Source organism: Amblyomma americanum, chromosome 3 (genome assembly GCF_052857255.1).
Source record: "Amblyomma americanum isolate KBUSLIRL-KWMA chromosome 3, ASM5285725v1, whole genome shotgun sequence".
Taxonomy (NCBI): domain Eukaryota; kingdom Metazoa; phylum Arthropoda; class Arachnida; order Ixodida; family Ixodidae; genus Amblyomma; species Amblyomma americanum.
Genome location: NC_135499.1, coordinates 138,764,742 through 138,777,689, shown reverse-complemented (window position 1 = coordinate 138,777,689; position 12,948 = coordinate 138,764,742). Strand labels below are relative to the sequence as shown.

The 12,948-nt window shown below is 41.2% G+C and overlaps 1 protein-coding gene across 1 annotated transcript in view; it reads left to right on the top strand.

Moving 5' to 3' along the window:
- Positions 1-12,948, top strand: part of Elp1 (elongator complex protein 1) — a 41,596-nt gene that overhangs the window by 19,464 nt on the left and 9,184 nt on the right. Inside the window, exons 14-26 of the mRNA XM_077657993.1 lie at positions 1,133-1,239; positions 2,507-2,601; positions 2,815-2,971; positions 4,199-4,382; positions 4,476-4,554; positions 5,167-5,246; positions 5,332-5,469; positions 6,158-6,243; positions 6,423-6,565; positions 7,378-7,501; positions 8,206-8,303; positions 10,577-10,778; positions 12,235-12,296. Of these exons, the coding sequence (XP_077514119.1) occupies positions 1,133-1,239; positions 2,507-2,601; positions 2,815-2,971; positions 4,199-4,382; positions 4,476-4,554; positions 5,167-5,246; positions 5,332-5,469; positions 6,158-6,243; positions 6,423-6,565; positions 7,378-7,501; positions 8,206-8,303; positions 10,577-10,778; positions 12,235-12,296 (1,555 nt within the window). The remainder of the gene's footprint in view (positions 1-1,132; positions 1,240-2,506; positions 2,602-2,814; positions 2,972-4,198; positions 4,383-4,475; positions 4,555-5,166; positions 5,247-5,331; positions 5,470-6,157; positions 6,244-6,422; positions 6,566-7,377; positions 7,502-8,205; positions 8,304-10,576; positions 10,779-12,234; positions 12,297-12,948) is intronic.

Here is a 12,948-nt window from a genome sequence, read left to right as displayed (position 1 = left end):
TAAGCTTTCCATTTCTGCGAAAAAAATTGAGTGTTTAAAATTCAGTGTTTGGCCCCTTTAACCTCTTAAGGGCTTATTAAAAAAAAAAAGTACCAAAATGGCTTATTTTTTTAATGACGTGAAATGCTCCAGGAACATGTTTAAAACACAAAAATAACTGTGAAAACATTTTATGGTAAAGATTCATGTTTTATTTGCCATCATGTAGTGTCCATTTTTGGGACTTCAAAAAGAAAGGCTTGGTTTTGAATAGCTGTACTGGAAATATGCTTGCACTGATTCCCTCCCAACTACTGGAGACAACCAATAGTGTGGTAGTGCTCAAAACATGGCACTTTGCAGAGGGCCTTTTTGTACTACTTACACCAAATCCTTGTTTCCTTGCAGATGTTCTTGCTATTGCTGTTTCTTTTGAAGTTTCATCACTATCTTCTTCACTCGAAGAAGAAAACTTGCAGTCGATATCCTCATCGCCTGTGTTAACGTAACCCGATGGATAACACTCTTCCGCATTATAACGCCTTAGGAATGATGCCATGTTTGTTTGATAGCGCGGGAAAATCTCATGCTAACAGGGTGAGCCTCAGCATACAAGGAACGCCTTCTGCCATCTAGTGCGGAAACTCGCATTCAATAAAACCACGGATGAATGAACAGGTGTTGCCATTTATGTTTTAAATGTAAAAACACCATTTGACAAGCACAGCTCGTCAAAAGCCATTTAGAAAGCAGCGAAACACCCATGACGAGGTGAGCTTGTCGTAAGCAAGAAAGTGGCGATCACTCGTGACGAGCTGAGGTCGTCATCCGAGGACAACACCTTTCAGTTTTTGCTGTTTCTTTTTTTTTTACTTGCAAAATCAGCCAATGCTGATGACACCTGTGCTCCACTTTTTTTTGTCTTTTCAAGCTTATAAAAGCTTTTTTTTCATTGAGAGTGGTCTGTTTGTTGGTAGAATACCATAGTCTATCGATATTGTCTTTACTGTCCCATTTAGCTTTAACTTGGGGAGGTTTTATTAAAAATATTGACAAATAAAGCATCCTGAATGTTAGATTTATAACAGTGTGGTTTAACATGCGGAGTTGGAACTCGTAAGGCAATCACTGCATGTCTTTAATGGCATTTCAGGTCACTCTGCGTTTTAGAAGACTCTGTGCTGACCCTGTCTACAAATTTGGATGGAACGGTTGTTTGCCTTCAGTACCAGGATGGCAGCTGCTCCACTCTCACTCCAGGTCAGTGAAAACATGTGATAAATGTGATCTTTTGGCATATCATTAAGCATCATATGCTCAAATTCATTTTGCAAATTGAGTGCTAAGTATAATACAGGTCAAACCGGTGACAGCATCTTGTGGAAGAATGCGTCGATGCTGCTTGTGGGTGTAACGGCAGTATTGGTTGGTTTTCGCATGCAGAGAATGTTTCAAACCTTACAGCTTTAGTCTTAGCTGGGGTTAATTTTGGGGCCAAATAAAGCGTAGCGAGGCTTGGTGAGGTTAGCACGGGCTCAATACAGGAGAACGGGCCTGTGTCAGAAGCTTGAATGCAGTGCTGATGTCCGCAAGGCGCAACGACCTACATGTTCTTGGCCAGAAACCATACAAGCATGTAGATTTGATGACGCAGACGCTTGAGCTTCTCAGCTTGCAACGTTTAACCTGGCTTCTAAGATATTGGTGATCAGTGTGTGTGGTGCGGGCGATAACTGGTGCAATTGATGAATCTTCTCCAGTGTAGTATGAGATCAGCGTCTTCCGCTACATCTGTTTAGGCATTGCAAATCTCTCTTTTTATGACCCCGCTTATAAAGATTCTTAGAGTCTCTCGTTTGAAAGGGAAGACAGGTACCGTTGACAACACATGAGTGTGCTGCTGCTTCTCTGCCACGAGATCATTTTCCGAAACGGGTGGAGTGACAGCTTGTTTTGTCAAAAAAAAATTGATTTTTAGGTTTTGCAACCTTCTGATAGAGCATTTCTTTAGGTTTCAGAAAATAAATTACACTTGGGTATTCGAGACTTCAAAATTTTTTTTTATCCTTTTTCACTGCCACGTCAAGCAGAAAAATGGGAGTAGTATTCAGAAGCATTATTTTCATTTTTCTCAAAACAGAATTTTTGGAGGTTTATGTACCTTTTCTTGGGAACCATAAGACATAAGCAAACAAATTTTCCACAGATTTCCACAGATTTCCGGAAATTTCTACAAATTTTCTGCACCTATGAGTTCACTGCAACTGGTTCAGCGCCATGGCCCTAATGTACATAGGGATGGTCGTGTCGGTTTTTTTTTCGTACTAAGGAAGTGTTGATTTTATAAGTGGGTTCGCTGTAGGTGGACTTGGCTGTATAATTAACTGAACATTCAGTTGAACCATATGGCTGTGTACTCAAAAAAAAAAAAAAGGAAACCTTTATTGTTGTAATTCTTTCTGCTCCCTGCTGCTGTATAATTGGCGACAGTGTTACATACCATACTTATCAGTGACACTTGTGGCAGAGGGAACATTGGCTCCATGGCTTCGCTCTGATGGAATTCAGCTTGAGCTTCCGAGGCCATGCACTACAGCTGCTGTTGGCGAGGTCCTGAAACAGGTGAGTTTGTATTAATGGCATACTATTACATAACTTTGAAAGCCTGGAAATTTTATAAAATCTTTAGAAATATCTTTGGTTTGAATGTTTGTATGATATTTAGGTAACTGGTTTTAGAAAACTATGATTGCATCATGACCGCTATAAATTTTTGAGGCAGTAAACAGCATGTCTTTGAATTTCTCCCCCCCCCTCCCCCCCTTTTTTTTGCAGCCAAAGGTGATAGCGCTGTCAGATCGTTTTGAACTTTTCTGCGATGATGTGAAGGTATGCGATGATTGCACTTCATTCAAGCTTCATGGGAAGTTCCTTCTCCTCACAACGCACCATCATACACTGCGCTGTCTGCTGCTGGATTTCGACCTTGCAAGTATGTTGATGAAATTGACATGACTGGGATCAGCACCTTAGTTGCCGGCTCCTCTTGTGTAACACTGTCTTGATGGCTGTTTCTTGGGTCTCCCGTTTTTTCCCCTTTCTCCCCTCCTTTTTCCTGTGTGTTCCTCATAAAAGCATCAAGCTGGCAGTTACAAAGGCTGCCTGTGTACATTCTTTCAGACTCGCATCTTCCAAGTGGCAACTTCCAGCCCTTCAAGAGTAAAGAAATTGCTTTTATGCATGCAGCCTTAAAGTTTCAGGGCCCCTTGGGTAATGCTAATAACTGTGGCCCTATCAAAACTTTGAAAGGTTTTAAAATTTTCAAACCTTGTACTTCTTCCTGTCCTCTATTATTTCACCCTTCTCATCCCTTCCATGGTTCGCATACCCAACTGTGGTGAGGCAGTAACCATGCCTCTCCTTTCCTCATTACCTCCTTCTGCTCATCTTCAAAGTATAAGAAAGCAGATGTACTAGGTGCTTCTATGCAAACTGGCTTTTAGTAATGGAATGCTGAAGGCTCAGAGATTGTGGGAACAATTATTCCTCCTTTTTTTTATCAAAGGTGTAGCACGAGAGTGGTTAATTTAGCTGTTGGTCTTGTAAGAACAGCGTGAAGTCGATGGGACAATGAAGAAGGAACACATAAAGACAGGACAGGTACTACCTATATATGTGTCCATTTCGTGCCGTTCTTAGAAGACTTTGTAGCATGGACCAACTAGTCCAAACTGGAATTTTGATTGATCTGAAGACCGCTAAGGCTCCCATTTAGTGTTGACCATCTCTATATACAGCATATTTTCTGTGGGCGCCTAGCTCTAGCCTTCTCTCCAAACCACTGGGCACATCTTTAGCCCCTACTCCTAAAGGAATTTCAGGCTACAGCACTGCCTCTTATGTATTACAATTTGTCTGCAGCACCTTACTGTTCTGCTTCACCTAAATTTTGCTGTTGCAAGAAAATTTATGACAAGGAATCCTATTCCCTTAAATTGTGGAGCATTATTGCTCTCTTTTAATTTTTTTAAGCATATTAAAAGCCACCACAGCCACTGTTTTCACTGCGATGCTTCATAAGAAGCATGAAACATTTGCAAGGTTTCAAGAGCAAGACGTGTTAATTGCTGTGAGCGGAACCCAGTTAGTGCTATGTAATTGCAGCGTGTGGTTTGTTCTTGGCAGTGAGCACCCCTGAGCTACACCATGTCCTTTGCAGACCTTTTGAATGGCAAATCGGTGGAGTCTCTGAATGATGCCCCACGTGAGTTGGAGAGCGGTTCCCTGCTGGTGACGAGTGTCCCAGTCAACGGTCGCGTTGTTATGCAGCTTCCACGAGGAAACCTTGAGACCATATCGCCAAGAGCACTTGTGCTGGACAGGGTGTGTGATCATCTGGACAGGTTGGTGAAGTCCTTTGGGCTCCTGTTTTCTGTGCAGGCCTAGTGAGTTTCATTATTGGCCATCTTTCCATGACGTCATCTTTTTTGTTACAGAAGGGAATATGGCGATGCATTCCTTTTGATGAAGGTTAATCGCATTGACCTGAACCTCCTTTGTGACCATGACCCATCGGTACGTTTTCTGAATTCATATTTGTATATAGACCCCTTAAGCTGAGTTGATGCATCAAAAATATTTATCATTGTGACTTAACAATGATTGGTCCATGCTTAACAAAGGGTGCTCCACTTTTTACAAATTCAATTAATAGTATTAATGAGCAGTTGTTACTCCTCCCAAGCTTTGTTTGCCTTGACAGAGTTTGCAGCTACCAAAGTTGACACAGTAGCATGTTTTTTCGCAACCTTAATTGTGCTACAAAATTATACATCTGCAAAAGTGCTGGTATTTGAAACATCGCAGCAATTCTGGCACACATGAACATTATGAGTGGGCAATACGATAGTGCCATTGAGATGCAGTTAACTGAAGCCTCATTTTTTATATGTTAAAGATCCGTGCCATTGGTGAAGTTGGTTGCCTAAATGAAATGGTTGCGTAAAGGGTAGAGATAAAATTTTGCCCATAAACAAAAGTTGTAACACATGTTCGACAAAACTATTTCTGCTGCATTTTACAGACTTGTGTGTTTCTCATATTTTTGAGGATGTGCACATTAGACTGCAACAATATATATGCCATGTGCATAAGTTAACTCTGTGATTTTTCTTGCTTTCTTTTCAGGCTTTCTTGAGCAACCTGTCAGAGTTTGCAAAGCAAGTAAAGGAGCCAGCAGACCTCAACCTCTTCCTAACAGCACTGACGTAAACCTGCTTTCTTTGATGCAGTCTTGCACAAGTAGAAGGAATACATACTCTGCCATCAACTCTTCCTTGCATTTAATTCCAGAGACAAAGACATCTCAGTCACAATGTATGCATCAGCATATCGAGCCCGAAATCGAGTGCCCTTTGCGTTCAAAAAGAGCAAAAGAGATGAGGTTTGTGATGCTTTGAGAGGTGTCCTTGAGCATCTGGACCGTGACAGGTAACGCTCAAATCTCTTGCACCGCATCCTTTTCTTGCAGATGAAAAGAATTTGCTGAGCCTCAATTTACACACAATAGGGACCAGCCAGCGTGCACAGTGCTGGCTGTTATCAGCACAGTGCTCTGTCTGATTTCGTTTTGTGTTTTTGCTTGCATGGAGAGGCCTGCGCATGCTACTTTGACACAGCATGGTGAACAAATAAAATAATCATACTTTTTTGTGTTTATTCATATTCTGCTCATAAAGCTGTGTCCCGTAAGTGTCACACCATGTGCTTGCCTGCTTTGTGTTTTTCCACACCACTCCCCACGTGCATGCCTCTTCTTCTTGGCTCTCTCCCGTGCTGCACTGGTTAAAAACAAATCACGAGCTTTTACTGCGCACGTGCTATTCATGCTAGCGACTGCTGCAAACTATAAATGGCGGCAGGTGCCAAGTGCGCAACTACCACTTCACTGCGACTAGTGGCACCGAATTGCACCTGCATCGCTCACGTGCACTTGTTTTCAACCACTTTTCTCTGTAGAAAACAGATTTTCGCAAACTCCCCAGAGGGCACCACATCCTATGAAAAGGTGGATTACAATAAAGTAACATTTCAATCAGTGACACAGTATTTATGGTAATGAGCCATTTTGCATGTTGGATTGCTTCACTTTTACAGAGAAAGTTTTTCCTTTTAACAGGTACCTGTTGTCCATATTGACATGTCATGCTAAGAAAACAGAACCAGAACTGGATGAGGCACTATCCAAGATATATGACCTCAAAGGTACGTGCAGAACTATTTTATAGCATTCACTTTCTGTCGTTTCTCATTCAAGAAAGTCTCTGGTAGCTTGAAACAAATGCAGTAAGTATTGGAAAAGTGAGATTCTCATTTTCTTGTCAGAAGCACAGCCTGTCGTGCAGTAATGCCACAGTACAATACTTATTATCCTTTTTATGCAGGCTCTGCAAACAAAGCGGGCATAACATGTGAAGCAGCACTCAAGTACCTCTTTTACCTTGTGGACAGAAAAGACCTGTTTGGCGTGGCCCTGGGGACCTACAACTTTGACATTGTTCTCATGGTTGCAGAAAAATCTCAAAAGGTATTCCTCTTAATGAAATGCTAGCTAGCTCCGGCTTAGAAGCAGCATAATGTAGGAGGAGTCCCAGTTTGTTGAATCTCTTACTTATCTGCCTTTATATGCTTGCATGGATATTTGTATGTCTGCCAGTCTCTTTAGTTGCATTCATTACATTGTATTCATGCTAGGAGTGTGAGGATATCATATATTACCTTATTTAAAAACTAATATTGGCAAATAATCTGCCAGGAAGCATAATGCTGAATTGTGTTTTGAATGTCAGCTTGCAAAATTTAGTTCGAAGATGTGTCAAACATTCAGCAGTTCTGCCACTCATGAGTGCTTTTGAACACTGTCCCACTACAGTATAGCCAAAATCCATTAGGTAGAGCACCCTACATGTTGTTGCTTTCTGATGTCTGGTGCAAGCATATATACTTAAAGGTGCTGTAGACTCCAAATATTTGTGTGCATGTTTTCTTCTTTCAAATGATGCGTTAAACCATTAACCTTTTCCTTTTCGGCCAGGACGTCACGAATTTGAATTTGGTATGTGGCGGGGCAATTTTCAAATCCTGATTTTTTTGCCTATAAATGCATCTTTTGCTGCTGGACAAATGTCGGCAGAGCCTGAAAAAGCAAGAATCAATTTTTTACTGAGAGCAATAAATGGGTGGATTTGTTTTCGATGACCATATAAAGACGGGCTTAGTGCAAAACCATTGCACCTTTGTGTGCTTAGGAGCCCGTGTTTTTCAAAATCTTGTTTGCTCGCTCGGGAAAACTCGGAAGCACTGCATGGTGGTGTGTAACGTGTGCCGTGCTCATTCCAGGACCCCAAGGAATATGTTCCTTTCCTAAACCAGCTTAACAAGCTTGAGCCGAATTATCGCCGTTTCAAGATAGACATGCACTTGGAACGTTACAAGAAGGCCCTCAAGAATATTAGCCTTTGTGGCAAGTAGCTGTTTTCCATGAAGCTTATTTTCCACTCATGATTCGTTGTTTCCTTTCTTCAGTTCACTACATGTAGAATCACAAAAGTCTAGTGTCTGTGAAAAGAAAATGCACTTACTGAGCATTTCATGCAAGAACTTCTAGATGTTGTTGATCATTGCACTAAAGAGCAGTATTCAAGTTTCTCAACCCCTTGTTTACTATATGGTTTTTGTTGCCTCACAGCTAGTGCCAAAGTTTTGTTGTTACTGCCATGCTTACACTGGAATCAGTGCTTCAGTTTTGCAAGCTGGCACAGTGATAGTTTAGAGTGATTTCAGCATTCATCTCGCATGTGTGAGGTGCGGGGTTCGATACCCAGTGCCGCCGCGTTCCCACCGGTGATATACAGTGGGTACAAGCTTTCCTCTAATCTGGTGCTCTGCTTATATGGGGGGAAATGCTTGGGAAATGGGTCTTTGACCCCACTTTGTGTAGAAGAAAATACCTTGTACCATGGCACTTCTTGGCCGAAGCTGCCCTAGTGCCATAAAAATTCATCATCGTCATAAGTTCTGCAATTGGTTTCTGGTGAAATTTCCTAGTGTTGGATTGCAGTAAATTGTCAAAGTAGTTGTGTTAACTTCATTGCTAGCCCATTGTTTCTTTTTTTTAGCATTGTCTACTATTGCCTATTGTTTATATGTTTCTTTCCTGCCACCTAGGTGAAGCACACTTCAGCGAGTGCCTCAACCTCATCAAGTCTCAGAGGCTGTACACCACAGCACTTAATCTCTTTCCCGAAGGATCTCATGAATGCAAGGTACCGCATTACCGCAGCATTTTACCGCTGTTAAAATTTTAAAAGCTGTGAGATTAGAAAAAAATTATCGTATTAACAAATTTCTTATATTTTTGCTGATGCATGGCTTCTTTGTTAGCCTTTGTGGTTCAGCTGCCATGTTTGTGTTAATCGACTTGCATATTTGACTGGAAGGCGTTTTGTGTGCATTATGTTATGTATGCGTGTACTCTTGAGCACAAAACTTTTTCGGTCGTGGGGATTGTGAAGAAGACAATTTTTTGCAGTTCGGGCATGGAGCCAAGTTCTTTAAGGCCCAATCTGCAGTTATACGTGCAACAAATATAATAGTGGGCCTCTTTTAGGTTGTTGATTTTTAAGAAATCCACTTTTTTCATGGCTTCCTTGCTCGGTCAGTATAATACCTGACTGTCACAAGATGTATGCATGCCTCTTATATGAAGTGACAGAATAAACCAAGCAGTATCAGCCAAAAGTGCTTAACAAGGCTGTAGTTAGCATTTAAATAAGATGTGTTCAAAGTAATGCTCCCTTTGTTCCTGATAAGTCTGTCGTAAGATCGTTTTAAACTTTACTAAGTGAAATATAGTAAACTTTAAGATCGGTGGGTATTTTAAGATGGAAGTGGATTACATTGGCATCACCTTAACCCAAAAAAAGAAGGACATCAAAGACTTGAAAAATCTGTTCATTGTTTACAATGTATTTACTAAGGTAATCTCTAATCAATTTATATCGACCTTAGACTTCAGTCAACCAAAGGACCAGACTGGCAGTCAGGAAAGCTACTCAACAGTGGGCCATATTACACCATCAATCAGGTGTTAGAGAAATGCACAAAATATAACTGGCCACTATATATGTATAGCCTTTATAGATTAAAAAAAAGCATTTGTTGCAGTCAAAACCTTGACAGTCATGCAGGCATTGCATAATGACGGTGTAGAAGAGGCATATGTAAAGGTACTGGTAAATATCTATAGCAGTTGCAGAGTGACCATAGCCCTTCAACGGAAAGTGATAAAAAGCCAATCAGGAAGGGTGTCAGGCAATGAGACGCATCTCCAGTACTATTCACCGCATGTTTGTAGGAGGTATGCAAGGAACTGGATTGCGAAGAGTTGGGAACAAAAGCTAATGGAGAATACCTTAGCAGTCCCCGATTTACTGATGACATTGTCTTGCTAAGTAACTCAAGGGCTGAATTGCTGAGTATGGTCAAGGACCTAGGCAGGCAGAGGAGAACGGTGGGTCTAAAAATTAGTACGAAGACATCTAAAGTAATGTTTGATAGTCTTGGCAGAGCACAACAGCTCATGATAGGCAGGGAAGCATTGGAAGCTATCAGGAAATTTATCTGCTTAGTGCAGGTAGTGACCGCAGGTCTGGACAACTAGAGCGAAATAAATAGGAGAATAAGAATGAGGTGGAGTGCATTCGGCAGGCACTCTAGGTGGTGCATAGCAGCTTACAGATATTAATTAAGAGGGGAGTATATAACAGCTGTGTCTTGTTAGTACTAAGCTATGGGGCAGGAGTGTGGTGGCTAACGAAATGGGTAGAACTTAAATTGAGGAGAGCACAGTAAGCTAAGGAGAGGAACATGGCAGGTGTAATGTTTAGAGACAGGAAGAGAGAAAAATGGGTAAGAGAACAAATGCAAGTGATGAATTTAATGTAATGAATTTATATTCATTTATGTTAAAAAGTGCTAGCATTTTCCTGTAATGAATGTTTGAAAGTGCTATTATAGGTGTGCATTGTGGAGATGTCAGCAGACTAATACGGAATGTGTGATGGCCTCCCCTCTTCAGTTTATAACAGCACATGCTAGGGACATTAGAGCTTCTGTTTTCTTTTTCTTTTTTTCACTCTTTGAAATGTATTGAAAGGTTAGCCAACTCTGTTTTCCTGCACCACATGTTCTCTAAAACTAGGGGGCTGGCAGTTGGCTGCTGGCAAATCAGCAGTCTTACAATTGATCATTACAGAGTTTCACTACAGAAGCTGTGTCTGGTATCTGAGCAAAGCTGCATGTATGATGCCTGTTATTTTTTTTTGTTAATCACCACAGTGTATTTTCTGGTGTCAGTGGCATTGAAGTGCCTGCAGTGCATATCCACTTTGTTAGAAACTATGTACATCACACGATTAGCTGAAGACAACCAGGTTCCAATCCACTTTCTATTTCTGTACCCATCCTTCGATAACTAAGAGCGATTTAATTTTTTATGTGGTTGCTTGAGCAACAACTGCGGCACTCACTGTTGCAGGAAGTGTGGGGAATCTATGGTGATTACCTCTTCGAAAAGAAGCATTACGAGGAAGCTGGACTTGTCTACAGGCGTTGTGGAAAACTGGAAAAGGCCATGAGAGCCTTTGAAATCTGCCTCTACTGGAACCTGCTGCTCTCAACAGCATATCAGCTGCAGTATGATGGCGAGAGCCTGCGAGCCCTTGCAAGCCGGATGACTGGCAAGTTCCAGTGGCTTGTGTTTTGGCTGTGTGTTCGGCTTGGCAGCGCTTGGGATGCCACTTTTGACTCAACAGTGGTTCTCCTGCCAAATTCCTGCCAAACCTGCTAGATCATGAATAACCGATTTTCAGAATTGATTTAGGATTACTTTAATGGTGTCTGTGATCTTTGCTTGCTATTATGTTGACTGCTGAATTCAGATCTCAGTCCTCTAGTAGCCTATGAACACATGCTGATTTGCATGTGTGCATGCACGTGTACGCGTGTGTGTTGGGAAAAATAGATCTTCTTGATGATCATTCAGCTGAAATAATTCAGCTGAGATGAATAGATGAACATTGGTGCACAGTTGGCAGGCATAAAAACGTTAAAGTTACTTTCAAGCGCAAGCTTCCAAAAACCTCGCTGGAAATCAGGCTGCTCCACCACAATAAAGCTACATGCAAAGGAGTCTTCAGTTAATTAAATAGGGCTCCTACTTTGCTCCATTCTACTCAGTCGAAAAGCTAAGTTAAGCATTTGGTAATTAAAAGCTTCAAAAGTTCAGTAAAAGCTGCAAGCTGTAATTCAGTTGGTGCTCCGTTAGAGAAGCACCTCAATTCTGAGTTGGCCTTCCATTTTTAAAGCATGTGTTTAGAATCTTTGTCAGGGGGCAGGAAACTTCAGTTAGTTTTGATTCAACTACTTCAGAGCATCTAGTGGTTAAAAGAGACCCGATGCTTAAAAAATTAATAAATTATGATCATGTACGTAGCGTGTCAGACTGCGGCGGTGGCCTAATTGTCTGAGGTGCTGAGAAACGAAGCGGCTTTGTTTTCGTTGGTGGTGGTTCAAATCCTACTCCGGGATGTACTTTTTTCCTGTTGGATATCGTTGCCATGACAACGTTACAACTCTCGACTTAGCTTTCCTTTGGCCGCTATGGGAGGAATTGGTGCTGACGTCTAGATTGGCTGGGCAATGGTATAAATGGAAGTTTCCTGCCCCTGGCTCTGTTCTGAGTTCAGTGAGTTTTTGATCGATAAAGCCATCCTATGTTGAGTATGGAACAACTTTTAGTTAATTTTCATTTAATTCTAGTGTGCTTTGACTTTTGTATTTTTAATGTTTTGGGGTGCATACAGTTATAAGCTCACTTCATAAAGGTATTTTAACATGGTTAAAGAACTTGGTGCGCCAATTGAATCTTTTTTCTGACTGTTTTGCACATAATTTTGGAGAGTAAATGGAGCCATCAATTTTTTTCATACATTTAGGCTATCGTAATTTCAGTGCAAAAACATGGTTGTAATTCTTTGCTGTTTTTAACTTATGACTGTGCGCTGGGCAATACCCTGTACATATTACTTTCCCAGTAATATTGCGCCAAGTTTTTCTGCCCTCAAGGGTGACATTATTTTAGTACCTGTTGTTTTGACTTCATGCCTTCAAACCAAATGGTAATTGTGTTTGCAGATGCTTTGCTGCTTGCCAGACGTCATGCGGAGGCTGCCGAGATTTCCGAGGCCTTTTTAAAGGTCTGTATTTGTTTGTATTGGAGAGCACGTACACACACCCACTCACACATCTAGAGCGCTCGAGTAGTGCTGTGTGGAGGAAATAAAGCGAAATTCTAAAGCAAATACTGACTCTCACTTTTAATACTTGCACTCAAGCGCAGCTGAACAGACATGTGGACCACACAGACACAAGTGCCGTGCCCCTAGCAGAGCAGCTGTGTTAAAATTTCACTTTATCTGCTCAGTAGCATACCGCTCGAGCGCTCTAGACAAGTGCTATCGGGTTTGTATGTATTTGTTTCAAAACACTTCTATTGGGGCATTCTCTGTGTGAGCCAGAGATTGAGAATTGCCTGAAGGTATGAGGAGTGATAACAAAACTGTGGTATTTTATACGTTATATACAGGTATAAAAACCATAGTAGCCTCAGCACTAAATGAGGAAGCTGTGCAGGTCATTCCAGGCTTGATAGTTTTCTGAGAGTCTTATATTTCACATGCAAAAGGTAGGTGTAGCTTGAATATTGAAGGCCATTTATTGCTGTAGAACTTCATGCTTTATTTTTCCTTTGAAAATAAACTCAAGTTAATGATGTTTCACTGGAAATCAACAAGAAAAAATGAATCTGGGATAGATGCTTCATGTTGCGAACAGATAACTGGTGAGCTG